Source organism: Alosa alosa, chromosome 14 (genome assembly GCF_017589495.1).
Source record: "Alosa alosa isolate M-15738 ecotype Scorff River chromosome 14, AALO_Geno_1.1, whole genome shotgun sequence".
Lineage (NCBI taxonomy): Eukaryota > Metazoa > Chordata > Actinopteri > Clupeiformes > Clupeidae > Alosa > Alosa alosa.
Genome location: NC_063202.1, coordinates 27,759,545 through 27,774,740, shown reverse-complemented (window position 1 = coordinate 27,774,740; position 15,196 = coordinate 27,759,545). Strand labels below are relative to the sequence as shown.

Below are 15,196 nucleotides of genomic sequence, written 5' to 3'. Positions count from 1 at the left end.
GCCACTTCGGCATGTTGAGGAAAAGGAGAGAAAGAGGCTTCTCTCTCTCTGTCTTCTATCAAGTGTGATTTGTAGTTTGTGGTGACATTCCAGAACATCCTTAGGTGTGTGTGTGTGTGTGTGTGTGTGTGGCAGACTGGACATGTAAGTATGCGTGTGAATGTGTGCTGTCTTCATTTTTCTTCTGACCTTTCTGTTTTCATATACGTTGAAGTCAATCCTGTTTTCGTTATTAGTGTAGGGTCCTGTGTCATCTGTGAGTTCCTTCACTCCCAGCAAATCCAGCGAAACGTGGTGCTGTTCTACATCTGAAACGTCTAGTGATTAGGGAGAGTACTGGACCTTCTAAAAACAGTAACAGTGCTGATCAAGTGAGTCCTTGAAATATCACTCTCCTCTATAAGTGAAATTAAATGGACAGCCGCACATATCAACATTTTTCTTTTCCCTTCAAACTACATCTCAATACATAATGGTTTTTATGGAAAGCCAGCTAAAATGTTACAGTGTTGCTGTGACCTGTCATGTTTGAAGAAGAACATGGCCATGCGTATGTTATGATCTGCCAGTCTCCCCATAAAGAGTGTGCTGTGTATCTTATGGGGTCACTGTTTAGGTCTGTTTTAGACTTGTGGAATGTGGCTCTAAGTGGGATAAAATACTCAAATGCTCAACTTTTGTGGTCTTGGCAACAGCACTCATCTCTTACAGAACACGGTATCTTCCTCAGTGCCATGGAACCTTGTACAAAGGACTCTGATGAGTCCAATGATTGTCCATATGCTCAGTGGCACAAAAATTGGGTATGCGCTATATGCGGCGCATAGGGGCGCAGAACCATGGGGGCGCAAAAGCGATGGTAAAAATAATAATAATAATAATAATAATAATAATAATATATTTTGTGTATTCTATATGTAGCTACTGTTGTACGTTTCTAAATCATTTCTGCATTTCCTCAATGATAAATAACATTTTAGAGGACTAACAGGCTAGAGTAGGCGCCCTATATCTCATAAGATTCTATCATAGAATTTTGACATAGAAGAGGGAGTGGGGGCGCCGTGAGCGCTGAGTGAGCAGGTACAAGTAGTGAGTTTTCGTCTATGGAAAAAGATGGATAAAGCAAAAAAGCTGTCGGGGGCTAAAATAGAAAAAAAAGGGAAAAATGAGATGGCATGTCAAGGAATGCTACAGTAGTTAAATAAGTGGATGGTGAAAAGCAACAGGTAGGATTTAAAGTGTGACGTCTGTGCTTGGAAGCACACGTTTCATGTTCATGCTATTCATGTTACCAGACTAACTAGCATTTGCTAAGCATATGCCGATTGTATATTCCATTCAGATAGCTAGGTGGCTAAATACAAAGGCTAAACAGAAATGTCACACTGGATCAACTCATTACATGATTCCATTTCCTAACAATGAAGACTCCTTTATTGAGCAACAGCTGGCAAAATGGCGTTATGAGAACCGTTTAGACTCTCTTAAAGTGACAATGCGACATTTAACAATACTTCAAGTTCAAATCGGCAGAATTTCTTAAAAAATAATAATATGTAATACATTATTGGCCTTTTGATTTACTTTAGTTGTTTGTGTTTTTTGGGGGGGGTGGGGTAGGGGGGGGCGCCAATTTGTTGTTGCATACCCCTCAAAAAATGGGTAGCTGCGCCCCTGCATATGCTGGGAAGTCACATTGTTTCAAAATCTTCAGATGATAGAACTAGGCCACAGAGCAGAAAAGTGTGGTATTGTTGCAATCCATGCTCATCATATTTCAGCTTATGTTTGTTATATTTGCTCCACACAAACAATAAACACAGTATATCTCTGGCAATGGTCATTGTTTTCCCTGGATGTCTGTCCCTGGGTCTGAAGCAATGAACTCTGGTGACTGACCGTTTGTGAGTGTTTGTGTTTCCTTGGCCATTGAATGGGGGGCAGCGGCTGAGAAGCAGCGGAGCCTCAGTGACAGGGGGCTGCCAAAAGCCCCAGCTGAACATCATGCAGATGTGGGAGCCCAGAGCTTGGGTTACTGCCGCGTGTTTGTTTGTGTGCGTGAGGTGGGCGGGTGGGCTGCCCGAGTGTGTTTGCTTGCCTGCGTGCAGGCTCATGTGTGACTGTGTTTTAGTGGGAAACAGGAACTGAAGCAAGGATAACACCAAATGGAGACAGTTCGTCTTACACAGGGTGTGCACTGCAAGGGGCCACACACACCATATGGCTCACATACAATCTTGGAGTGTCCTCTAATTGTACACATATAGCCCTGACATTTCTTCTGTGCATGAATTATCTTGGTACTTAAAATTAACTAGCAGCTTACAGTATGCCACACACTGACACAAGCACTCACTGTGGCGGAATGTCATCTCTCTCTCTCTCTCTCTCTCTCCCTTGAACAATGACACGCTACTGTCCCCACAACGCCATTTAAATCCTACCTTTGCACAATGTATCATTCCCTAATATGTACAAATTACATGGCATTCCATCACTAAAGCAGTCCTTCATGGCGCAGACCAGGAAGTGTTTACCCCCACACACACATACAGGAAGGAAGCTGCACTTGTTTGTAAGGGGGCTGCGCTCTTGAAAGTTTTCTTGGACTTTCTGAGCGGAGTTTCGCTGCGGCACAGAGGGCAATGGGAACAGCAGCTAAGTGCTTTGGCGGCAGGAGAGGCTAATGCGATGGGACAGTTGCAGTGAGGCGCGAGGAGGAGGAGTGCACTACGAGGGGGCTTCTGGGACAATGGGGCCGCTTTTCTCAAATAAAACATGAAGCTCATCAGGGGCCTCGCACTGGCTTGCTCAGGCTTTGTGTCACAGTTCCTGCGCCAGGCGTGAGGATTAGAGACAGTAAAACCAAACTGATAAAATGATTACACAGTTACTGATGGGTAGAAAAGAGGAATTATGATTATGACTACTTTTCTTTTCACTGGCTGTCAGCAGCAATTGAGGGTCAATAATTTGATTGCGGTTGAGATGTATCCTTAGAAAATCTGTGTTTCTATGTTTAATATCCATCCATCTCCAGTTTTGGATATTTTTTTTTCTTTTTGCTAATGTAAGACATCTTTTGTGGTTTGTTTCATCCCTCTGTTAAATGTGGAAGGAAAGGGGTGTAAATAAATCATTGGCTTGCAGTATCTCTCTGCTATCTTTGGCCACGATGTCTCTGGTGTAACTCGCATGCCTCTTCTTACATTAAATGTGCAATAGCCCTTCTTTGATGATTTATTTTCAAATACTGATGTCTGATGACATAATTTATAATTTTGTGAATTATTGGTTAATTTTTGGCTTTATCTATATACATTAAAGGCAGCAGTAAATCTAACCACATTCTTGAACTTTTTGTTTTAACAACAAAAACATTAAATTGTCGTTCACTGTTCCATTTAGCCCAGAAGGTATGAGGAGGAATCACACTAAAAGATCTATCTTGTAGACAGTGAAGAGATACTGTTCGTAACAAACTCACACTGACCTAAAGTCTTAAAGATGATGAAAAAACATTGGAGCATGGAAAGGTAACAAAATAAACAATGTCTTTACTATTCCTAATTTATTCATTATCGGGTATTCACTATTCATCTATTGAATTAAAGTGTCTTTGTTCTGCTCATTGTCTTTGTAGAAATGAAGTCCTTCAGAATAGGTCCTCCATCTTTATTTGTCCTTACCTAGAAGCGACTGAACATGCAAAGAAAGTATTTTTTCAGCTTCGGCAGAAGTAATGAAGCTGAAGAATCGACAGTGTGGAAGGAGGGGGAGTGTTGCGATGGAGGATCCTTGGAGGGCTGCTAAAAGCCAATCTTCATCTCACCTTGCAGCCCCCGTTTCTCCCAGGATGGGCAGTATCATACATCTGAATCAGTTTTGGACACATATGACATCCTCATGTTCCAATCAGAATTTATCTTCAAATCGTTATGGCCAATCAGTGGATATGTCTGTCTATGTGAAAATCATCTTACAATTAATTAATTTAGTTTGTTATTGTTTATACTGCAGACCCACCTGCACTACAGATGACATTATAGCCAATATTGTATGGCAATCTTAACCTACAGCACAGCTCAGCTTCATAGAAGTGCTATATTTTTGGAGAGCAACCTACACACAAACCGTGTTTCAAGATGGGGTTATAATCATTGCTCTGTCTGTTCAATATCATTTTATCCCAATCTGTGACACATATTCATGGCATGCCACTAACAGACCCATTGTTTACTGACACAGATTTAACTGCAAGCAAACATCATGCACTGCTGTTGTTGGACTTGCTGTTGAAGGACATATCAGTACACAAGAGACACAGAGAGAAATGCTATAAATACATAGCTACTTTCCATCTTCAGCCTCTGTAGTTTATCTTCTTAGATTACACAACTCATTCCTCAGAGAAAACGCTACCCTGACAAAACAAACTTGATGTAAAGCATCTTGCCACCATAAATGCAACCTGGAATTCACTGCAGTTTGGCTTTTACTCAATCTCTCAGCTTTTCAGTTATTCTATGACTTCTGATCACCTGCGTGCTTCAGCGCTCTTTCTGTTCAAGCAGCAAGGCCTAATCTCCCGGCCTCGCTCATAGTTCAGATAAACACTACAGTGACAGTCTCATCCATATATGGTTGGTGTCTTTTCACAGGCCCCTCTGGCCTGGACCTCTTGTAATGCCTGAGTGTTTGGACATGCTTTCAGCTATTTCGTTTGGTAACCTCCCATTTTCCATGATGTGGCTGCAGTCTAATTAACTACGCAGAGGAATGCCTTTCTCATGGTTTACTGGATGAGAGGGCCTTTGTTTTGGCCCGGACTATAAATGGTCCACATTTGCAGGAAGCAGTCATAACATTTGTGCCCAAATCTATAAGCTTGAGAATTGCCCCAGATTTGTTAATAAGTGATGACACATTTTTCAGATAGGAAACATCTAATATAAATAATAATCCATTTAAATATGTACCAATACATTGTTCTATGTGCATGCTTATTGAAGCATTTATATTCATTATCTTTCACTAAATCACTGTACACATGTATACAATTTTATTTAAAACACATGAAACTGAGTGTCATCAGTTATTTGCTGTTACCTTTTAGCACATCCATATTGTTCATGCATGCATACATTTGGTACGACTTCTGTCGTTCAGCCATCTGTCTTTTGTTAATTGTCATCATTTATTACTGAGCATAGACGTCCCTTTCACAATTTGACAAATTGAAATTCTAGTAAGTATAGTAACTATAGATCCATTTGAAATATTTGATTCTTCACAGATTTTTTCTTCAGTGACAGCAAGTCCATTTTCTGACAAATACCTCCATTAACCATAACTGTTAGCACATTTTTCTAACATAATGTGTAAAGAATCAGGGCAGTTGGCATCAGATCAGCTGTGGTTCACTAGAGTGTTTGGCTTTCTGAGTGAAAGACACATGATAGGAATGCCTTAATCTGGACACTAATCACTCGGTGAGGGCCTGTCACTGGTTCTTGTCCTGGGGCAAGATGGCTGGGGGAGGTGTGAACTGAGGCATGTTATTTATAAACCTCTGAGAATTTGATAACACAATAAGCATGACTGCTAACACTTAACGTAACTTTAAAAACAATGTTTTCACAATACATCATATATGCATATTTCTTTGATTAAAATCAAATAGTGCATTTTTCTTTTGTTCCTGAAATATGGGATACTGCTATGTTCAGTGCATTTACCTAGCTAGGATGACCAGTGATGCCATTTTCATAAGAATAAACTAAATGCTGCAATGTTTTTTTTGTATCCCTTTGACATTACAAAATAATATGCCTAATTTTAGATGTATTGTACAAAACATGTATTTAGTCAGTCGCTTCAGGAGCTAAATATTTCCAGCCCTTTCCACTCCTGTGCTCAGAGGGTGCTTTATTGTACTCCAACACAAAGTCAGGAAACTCGCCTACCATGTTGGCTGCAAGATGAATGCACACACACACACACACACACACACACACTTTTATACAAATTTATGATATTTATTTTAAGAGTACCTTGAACTAGAGGTATTTCTCCTCTAGGTTGCTGCAGTGAGAATGGAAGACACACCCTGTGAATAGAAGACATCTATTTAAATGATCACTTATATTAAGTATTCATCAGTTTTATAGATGATGTAAATTATCCAGAATACAGGCAAAACAACCATTTTGAGAATTCAGCAGTAAACTACCTTTAGCAAAATTATTCTAATACGCATTAAGTTGTATTGAAAACTGTTGACATTGAGTTGCTATTCTAATTTGTAAGATTATGTTGTGGGTTTGTGTTTTATCTACTGTCTCAAATTAATTTATGGTATGGCCTATTGTAAACAAATACAGAGCCTATTTCACTGCAAAAATCCTCTCTGTAATATCTAAATAAGATATGGGTCACTACACCAAATATCACATATACTCTAACACCCATTTGATCATAAAAAAGTATTTTATACATGCATTGAAAAAAGACATGGGCAACTTAACTAAAATGTGTAAAAGTGGGAAAGGAGACTCTCGCTCCTCCCCAAAAAGCCATGATGCGATAACAGAGAGGTTGGGTTTGCACCAGCTGAGCCCTATCTGCTGCCTGATTGCCACACAGTTCTTTGGGCCTTCAAATTAGTTGATGACCTAATTGGTGGATAGGGTAACTCTGATACAGACCTCCCCTCTGAACAAGTTACACACTTGGCTTCAGAGTTAACTAAAGCAGGATAGATGTAAGCGGGAGGGACACACAGCCACCTCTTCTCACTTCTCTCACCTTCACAGTGCACCTTTCCACCTTTCTTTCCACTCTGCCACCGTAGTTTAGCTTTTCTATTTTTCCAAGTATTTTTGGGATATACTCGTCTTTATCGCAACTTCACTTGGGCACTTTTCGAACACCAGAAGAAACTGCTAGCTTACGACGCGCAGGTATCTGCTTCAGCAAGGAACAGAACTTTCCCCCGTGTAGTTTAAAAGAATTCACACACCATGAGTCTCAAATCTGATACCGAGACAAACAACGTATCTATGGAGGAAGAGGTAAGGGGACGTTTAAATTTGTCTAAATTTAAAAAAGTGTAAACAGAAAGTTAGTTGTTTGAACTCCGAGGTGGCTGTGCAAATGTTTGTAACGTTAACGTCACTGTCTGTTTAGTCAATTGACTTGTTTTGTGAGAATTTTACCTTGTTTGATAAATATTGAGCTTTTTATCTTCTGTGGGGCATGGTTTTATATTGCCAATCAGCAGTGGTGATCGGCTTTAATTCAGCTACAGTCTCATCAAAGTGCGCACCTCCAGTGCTGGTTAAAAATACTTACAAATACTACGTTGAAGACAAGTTGTTACTTCATTTTTGTTTTCCTTAACTTTTAATAGACTTTCAGTAGTCTAAGTACGCAGGCTTTAGTGGTGTCTGGTTACATTATCAGTTATTTCTGCCTATAGATAGCTTATGTCCTAACATGCAATAATTCAGCACGACACTTCAATAGAAAAGAAAAAGCGACAAGGTGATTTTATTGTGGAACGCCTAAAGCGATAAATGGTGTACTTGATCAAAGCGTAATCGTTTTTTTTCCCCCATTGAATGCAACTCAAAAGTGTGTCTGGGTGGATTTTGATTCTGAGATTAGCCGCTTTGTACTTACCAGGTTATTATCTTAAGGCCAAGTTCATAAGAATATTTGAATAGCAATAGGAAGTCATGTTGGGTCTTTTCACCGGTAAAACAATCATGCCTACGTTTCCCCCTGACCACCATAACCAATTTTAGGTAAAATGATTGGCAAACGATGTCGAGAATCAGATTATGGTGCATAGGCTACTGGCACACGGATAAATCTAATAAACTGTCTCAATTCATGGTTTGTTTTATAAATTCTTAAGGTCTGTGACTATCTGGTAGAATTGTTTAATATAATTTTGCCATAAAGGCAATGCTGTCACATGAGACCCTATCTGAATGATTCAAACGGCCAAATGCAGCAAGCCTTTACAGATCCAGTCAGTTATGGCATGTCCTTAATACATAGGTCTTTATTATGATTGGGCACTTGTGCACATATGTTATATGGTACTTTAAACATTTATTTATTGTACTCTAATCATAGAGCCTCTCTGAATCTGTCTATATCCAGTACTTGTACTATGTGAGCACACGACCTTGAATGATTACATCAACCTGTCTTGCTCCTCAGACAAAGGAATAAGATGTACAGGTCTTTATGAAAGTGAACCTCTGAGGCTGTATTGAAATGATGCCACACTTGATGTGTTTGAAGTGGCGTAGCCAAGAAAAAAGCTGAACAATGTGTGGTGTGGAACATTTATTTTTGAAGGCTGTTTATGGACAGGGAAGCCATTGTGGTGTTGCTGAAAACTGGTGTGTGCTGAAGCTGTTGCCACTTGATGTTCCGGTGTACCCTTGCGCACAGTTGGTCTCATAGCAATGGGTTAAGGGAAGGAAATGTGGTCATGCTGTGCATGACTGTCCTCCACTGTTCTGCTGGCAGACCACTGCTGATAAGACCCTCCCTCAGAGCCACAGGAGCTTTTAAGGGCTAATCATCCACAGGCAAATGGACATTCAGGATTACGTCTTCAGCCTTTGACAGGATTTCAATTTCCCAGACATTCAGAATTTCCTGTAAAAATGTGTTCTTGGGTGATCGTTGGCCCATAATGCCTCCATGGTGTTGTAAGAGTGGTGTGTTTGGGATGGAACTGGTATGAGGGTGCATGTATGTTTGGTCTGCTGGTAGTGCCCCCTCATAAGATTTACTCAGAATCCAACTATAAATTAAACTTCTTTGGTTGAATTTCTTTCATTCCCTAGGTGCGCACACTGTTTGTGAGTGGCCTCCCAACAGATATCAAGCCCCGTGAACTTTATCTGCTGTTCAGACCATTTAAGGTTAGACTGCCCCATTGCTTTGTATTTTCTATTTGAACATAACTTCTGGGTTCTTAAACTTCTGTTTTAATAGTGTAACTGTAGTCCTTTTTTACTGCACAATGCCATTTGATTTGAATGTATTTGCTATATCCTCTATCCCACCAATACATCTTTAACTACTTTTTAGTTGTTTGACCAGGCTTATAAAAACATTTAGTCACTTTTTTTTTTTTTTCTACTGCTGGCTGAGACTGTGGGCCAGGACCATATTAGTAGTTTGCTTCATATGGGGAGGAGCAATGGAATTCCTATCTCACCAAGCATGTGACTTCATGGCTGTTAATTGGATTTATTTTCCTTTTCAGGGTTATGAAGGTTCACTGATTAAATTAACATCAAAGCAGGTGAGATGTTGCTGGTTATTGCTTGGAATTACAGAATTTTAACCCTTTCCTTCAAATTGGCACATCACTATGTCCACTTATCCCTGTGATTGACTTGATGCTTGCAAGTAATTTGTTTACTATAAGGAAACTGGTCCCCATTTTTAAAAGTAACACAATTTTATGGAAGCTGAACTTTTAGATTGTCAACTATAACATTCAATGTGTTCACTTCATCTGAAGGTTGGGCAAATGGTTAGTTGACCTAATCAAGTTTGTTTTAAATGGAGTAATTCACTGTTCATGCTTGTGGAGCATACATATGAAATTGTCTGTATGTATTCAACCTGCATGTATTGATGTTTCCTCTTACCATTGATTAATGATGTACCAAGACAGATTGTGAACGTCTTCTCTACCCTTTTCCAGCCTGTTGGGTTTGTTACCTTTGACAGTCGGTCTGGCGCTGAAGCGGCAAAAAATGCATTAAACGTAAGCACTCGGTCAACTGTAACTGAAGCTCTGAATTATTGAACTGTCTGCTTTTAGATGATTCACAGAGGGATGGTCCCTTCAAATTTGCTTTAGCTCAGTAATACACTTGGAATTTAAACACCATTTTCTTTCATGGTCCTGCTTCACTCTTATTAGCTTGGTGGGGCTTCCTCATTTTCACAAATGAAATCTTTGGCCAGTTTCATAAACTGGACAAGAGTCCAAGTAATGTTGGAGGCCCATCTTCTGTAGATGCGCACCTGTTCTTTTGCAAATATACATTGTAGGTTCCATTTCAACACTAGAACTAGTACACTGTACACATTTTCCAAGTAGTTCTCTTCTGCAAACACATCACTTTTAATATCCAAGCAGTACCATTCACCTGCATGTGAACACAAGCTCAGGGCACACTGCACATTGGGTCCGTCCGCCCTCATTGTACCCCCCCCTTTTGTTCTCAGGGGATACGTTTTGACCCAGAAAGTCCACAGACCCTACGGTTAGAGTTTGCTAAGGCCAACACGAAGATGGCTAAGAGTAAACTGATGGCCACACCGAACCCCACAAATATCCACCCTGCTCTAGGAGCACACTTCATAGCACGGGACCCATGTAAGTTTTTTCCAGCCACGCATAGAGCTAGCACTTGCACCGCACTGACAACAGTGACCCGCCCTCGGACAGCAAGACGGGCGTAAAACCTGCAGCTCCACATCACCCAACTAATTTCACTCACATGCATGCCAGTAGAGCAGAGGGCCCTTTTGCTTTGTAAAACTAGAAGTGTCACTCTTTCACAAATGAGCAACTGTCAAGGGCAAGCTACAGTTTTGTCATTCAAGCTTCTCATGGTTGGAAGGCTGATCAGTACACCACCACTAGTACTTAGTGTGCTGGCTGGGACTTATGAGACCCAGTGAATTTATTTGATTTTTTTTTACTGTAAAAGAGCACACTACTGGTGTAGTGTTAGGATCTGGATTAGTTCATTTAGCTGTAACCTCTGCAGCCTTTAGAGTAAAAATGATCCAGACTCGGTGCCTTCTGTAATGACTTCAATTTGCCCCATCACAAATGGCTGTAGCATATACCATAGGGGACATTTTCAACACCCATTTGCCAAACTGCCATGCCAATTTGTTGAACCAGGGAGTGTAATCTTACATTCGTGCTTGTGTTGGATATAACGTACTGTGTTTGAATTACTGATCATGATTTTTACTACCTTGCAAGTAACCATAGTGGGTCAACCCTAACAATTCACTGATAAGCCTTGTGTGTAATAAGTGGTCTGAGTGAGTTGTCTATGTTGGCATGGGTGGTGGTCCTGGTGTGTCTTTACAGATGACCTGACGGGGGCAGCGTTGATCCCTGCTTCACCTGAGGCCTGGTCCCCTTACCCACTGTACACCACTGAGCTGACCCCTGGTCTTCCCCACACAGCGTTCACCTACCCCGCCGCTGCTGCCGCCGCCGCTGCCCTCCATGCCCAGGTCGGTGCAAGTCTTTTTTTCCCTGTTCAAGGTAGACTGGTAGTTGAATTTTTATTTTGAAGCATAATTACCATTGACCCATACAGGTTAGTAGTCTTACAGAAGAACCTTTTAACATGTATTGCATTTGAGGCCAGCTGGAAATCTGAAGCTCTTTATTCAGTCAGTATGTTTGTTATCCCAAGTTTTCATCTTTGCCTCTATCTATACTTTGAGAATAATGCAGATAAAACCAGCGTAAACAGACCACAAATTAAGTCCATTATTAGGAAACTCTGGTGACAACTTCCAAACATACCATGAATGAGCTGGAACATATCAAGAATTTTTTTTATAAATTGGATTTCACCCCTTTGAGTTCCAGACATAGCAAGAATCACTAGGTATGACTTGCATACTGAAAGAAATTGTCAAGTCATTCAGGTTTAGTCTTGGAAGTGCCAACTTTATTTTCAGAATTCCCAGGCTCTGTCAGAATACTGCATCCTCTCAGCAAAACCTGTATACCAGGACATTTAATTGGAGTGTGATGAGAGATTTGAAGTGAACACTGAATGACTTCACTGTGCACCTTCATGAGGACCAGATCAGTGTACCCATATGAAAGTCTATTCTCTGAGGAATTCAATGGACTATGAACCATAGTGATGGACACTAGGTTTTTCTTTCAGTATTTCTGATTTATTATTATTATGGCCAGTAAATCTTTATTTTTAAATTGTAATATGGATTTTGAAAGTATTTGTCTAAAATGCTGGTTTGGATGACTTATGTGGCAGGTGCATTGGGCTGCAGTGCTGTAAGACCAACTGTGATTTTGGAGTCATGACACTTTAAGTGGAACATGGTTTATTTTGATCTTAACTCCAATAGAAAGGTTTTTAGAAGAATTGTGAGAACCGGTTGTACATTCAGTTTCTGAGCTATGAAATCTTTGAGGTCTCCATGACCGAACAAAGAATGGGCGCCATTTCCACCTGCAAATTTGACATTACGCTGGAAAGCCCCTTTTAGATTTTCTTGCTTAAATGATGCTGCCAGTCAGGAAAAAAAGCTGTGTACAGTCTGAGGGAAGGATTTTCAATAAGTTGGTCTGAAGAATCTAGTCAGCTTTGTGCCTGACCGGCATTACCAGCAAATAAAAATCACTGTACTGTACATTGGCTTTCCTGATAAAAGAAGAGCGTTTGAAAATGGAACATGAATGTGGCATCCACAAGACATTGATGATCGAAGATGTCATGTCCAGTCCTCCACATTCAGTAAGTCTGTAATTTTGTCCCTTCCTCTCCTTCAGATGCGCTGGTATCCCTCTCCATCAGAGGCCTCCCAGCCAGGGTGGAAGTCACGTCAATTCTGTTAGATTATTTGTAAGTGACTAATAAATTCTTTAATCATTAGTATTTTGATCTCTTCATTATTATCTGATGCAAAAAAGTTTTTTTTTTTTAAAAAAAAAAAAAAAAACATTACTTAAATTTTCCTTTTCCCAACATACATGTTGGGGTCATGTTTGGAATTTTGCATGCACACTGAACCTGGCAAATGATGGCATTTTCTTAAATGTAGGTTTTTACATGTTGTTGTCTCCCTCTCCATGCAGACACTTCACACCAGGGTCGGTGTCCCACTGGAGTGAGATGTGCAGAGCTCTTTGTTATTTAATCAGGTTTATTTAATGGATAATTTACGTAGTGGACGACGTTTCATTTGGAAACGGCCAGATGGTGTTTGAAGTTAAATCTTTTTCAATCACATTCTGATGCTGTGTGATGACTGTAAACGGTACAGACATAGCACTTGCAAAATCCAAGCTATTTTCTTTCCTTTAGGGGATGTGTTCTGAAGAGGAAATATAAATTTATGAAGTGACGAAGCTGCTCTTTTCATAGGGAAGGACTAGGCTTTTGGGGGGAACTGAGGCAGCCATAGTGCATGTTCAATATTGGCATGATGTAGAATGTATGGTTCTGTGTTTGTTTTACAGTACAGTCAGTTGCCTCATGGCCGTGGCCTTCTCCATTATTTCTTTGTTTTTCGTTTGCCTTCTATCTTCTGTGTCTTAGTCTAGCTCCTGTATAAAAAAGAAAAAAAGAAACTATACTTGTAATATATGCAAAGTGGTGTTAAACTTATTGGTATTTTATTTTCCTGGAGAATATGTTTTGCATGCATTGATATTTTCTTTTCGGGTTAAACATCACCTTTGCAAAAGTGGAGCCAATATGTAGAGCATCAAGTTGGTGAATCACCATTATTGCAACCCCTGTGTGACAATCTTGTCTTGCCAAATTATTGATGTCTAAGAGTATATTTGAACAAAAAAAGTACAAGTATTTTTGTACTTTTGTGCAATGTATATTTATGCATTTTTGTGTGATTAAATCTGTACAAGGTAATATCTAGTTGTCTTCCATTTGAGTTTGTGTGGGTGTAATCATTTATCCTGTTTGACATAGGTTACTGGTGCAATAGTCTTTACTTACTTGCTTTGTGTTCCATGGCATTTTTTGGAACTGCAACTTTGTATCCAGGGTTGGATGGCTGTTAGAATATCTTTATGAATGTGAAACTGGATTAAAAGAAACCCTAACCTCGAGGTCGGAGGGATAGCAGTCCATGTTTTAATTTGCTGATGGGAAATGTATGGTTTCTGTTAGCAGAATTTAAATTGTGATAGAATTCCCATTTTGTAAATTGTGAAATCAATGCAATAAATCAGATGTTGGGTAGTGTTATTCTAGTCAGCTTTGGATAGATTGCAGGCAAATTGTTGCCAAATGACTCAAGAGTGCAACACTATTATTCAGATAAGTATTCTACCATATAATGGATGATCATGATGCTATGCCATTCTACAAAGACCTGGGTTGCAATAATGGAGTTGAGTCCTGGCATTTCATCACCAATCAAACTAGAGTAGTTTTCGTACTGCTTGCAATGCAATCGATTTATATTAAATGTGAACTAGAATTTGAATATAATGCACAATAGACTGACCGAAACATCCCAATTCAATAATAACCAATGGCAAGAGGAGTTGACTTTAGTTTAGAATCTTCATCCTAATTGTTTAAACTTAAACAAATGTAGGATACATATTTTGTGCTATAAGGAGGACATGCATGGCTTGACCAAGCTAGATCCTATTCTATAATTTAACTGCATGCAAACTTGTCCATTGTGTAAACATACACTGAATTTCTTTTTTTTAGATGGATAATATTGGGGAAAAGTCAAGATTATTTTGTTCTGAAGAATTGTAGTGTTGAGTTGATGTTGAAATGTTATGTAAGCAATTAAACTATTGTAATTTCAGTGCTTGAATTATTAGAACAAAAGTAAAAGTTTGCGTTTTCAGTATGAATTAACTTATGGTAACTCCCAAAACGGGGAGAACTGTTTTATTGTTCTATTGATAACCATGTATTGTTGTGATGCTGTATATCCATGATCAGCCTTCTATTTACTACTACAAAAATTGACAGAACTTCTGAAAGGGATATGGAATCCATGTTCATTGAGAATGTCGTGATAAGAATTTGGCAGTCATTTTTTCCTTGTTGCCCAAGAACTAATAAATTATAAACAATAACATTGTGTTTGTCTGTTTAACTCACAGGCCTCATTCATGGTGCATGTTACTGAAACAATATCTTAAATGCATTTAAAAGTGGTGAAACAGTTTTAAAACATACCATAACAAACCATGTTTCTGGTGGTTATAGATAATTGAGGCTTGAAGTAGGTTGGTGTACTGGGAGAGGGGGAGACTAATTTCATCCTGAATTTGAACAGAGCCTAAGGGGTATTGTGTAGCACAGTGCCAATTATGTTTTGTAACACTGATTTCTGGCTTATGGCCTAGGTTTTTAACTGTGAGCTTTTA

General features: G+C 39.5%; 1 protein-coding gene across 2 annotated transcripts; it reads left to right on the top strand.

Moving 5' to 3' along the window:
* The first annotated feature begins 6,664 nt into the window (after window positions 1-6,664).
* rbpms2b (RNA binding protein, mRNA processing factor 2b) lies at window positions 6,665-14,902 on the top strand. 2 transcript variants are annotated; one of them, XM_048263263.1, is made up of 8 exons: window positions 6,665-7,076; window positions 8,874-8,951; window positions 9,299-9,337; window positions 9,716-9,808; window positions 10,276-10,426; window positions 11,159-11,307; window positions 12,605-12,677; window positions 12,911-14,902. In XM_048263263.1, the coding sequence occupies exons 1-7, from the start codon at window positions 7,026-7,028 to the stop codon at window positions 12,668-12,670; spliced, it is 627 nt and encodes a 208-aa protein (XP_048119220.1). In that variant the 5' UTR covers window positions 6,665-7,025; the 3' UTR covers window positions 12,671-12,677; window positions 12,911-14,902. The 2 variants fall into 2 exon arrangements, with proteins under 2 accessions (XP_048119220.1, XP_048119221.1); XM_048263264.1 differs by having other exon boundaries at window positions 6,668-7,076; window positions 9,746-9,808.
* Window positions 14,903-15,196: the final 294 nt, after the last annotated feature.

What these genes read in the sequence shown, in the direction of transcription:
- rbpms2b (XM_048263263.1), top strand. Translation starts at nt 7,026, where the DNA reads ATGAGTCTCAAATCTGATACCGAGACAAACAACGTATCTATGGAGGAA. An exon ending in CGGCAAAAAATGCATTAAAC is followed by an intron (nt 9,809 to 10,275) that starts GTAAGCACTCGG and finishes TTTTGTTCTCAG; the next exon opens with GGGATACGTTTTGACCCAGA. An exon ending in CTTCATAGCACGGGACCCAT is followed by an intron (nt 10,427 to 11,158) that starts GTAAGTTTTTTC and finishes GTGTCTTTACAG; the next exon opens with ATGACCTGACGGGGGCAGCG.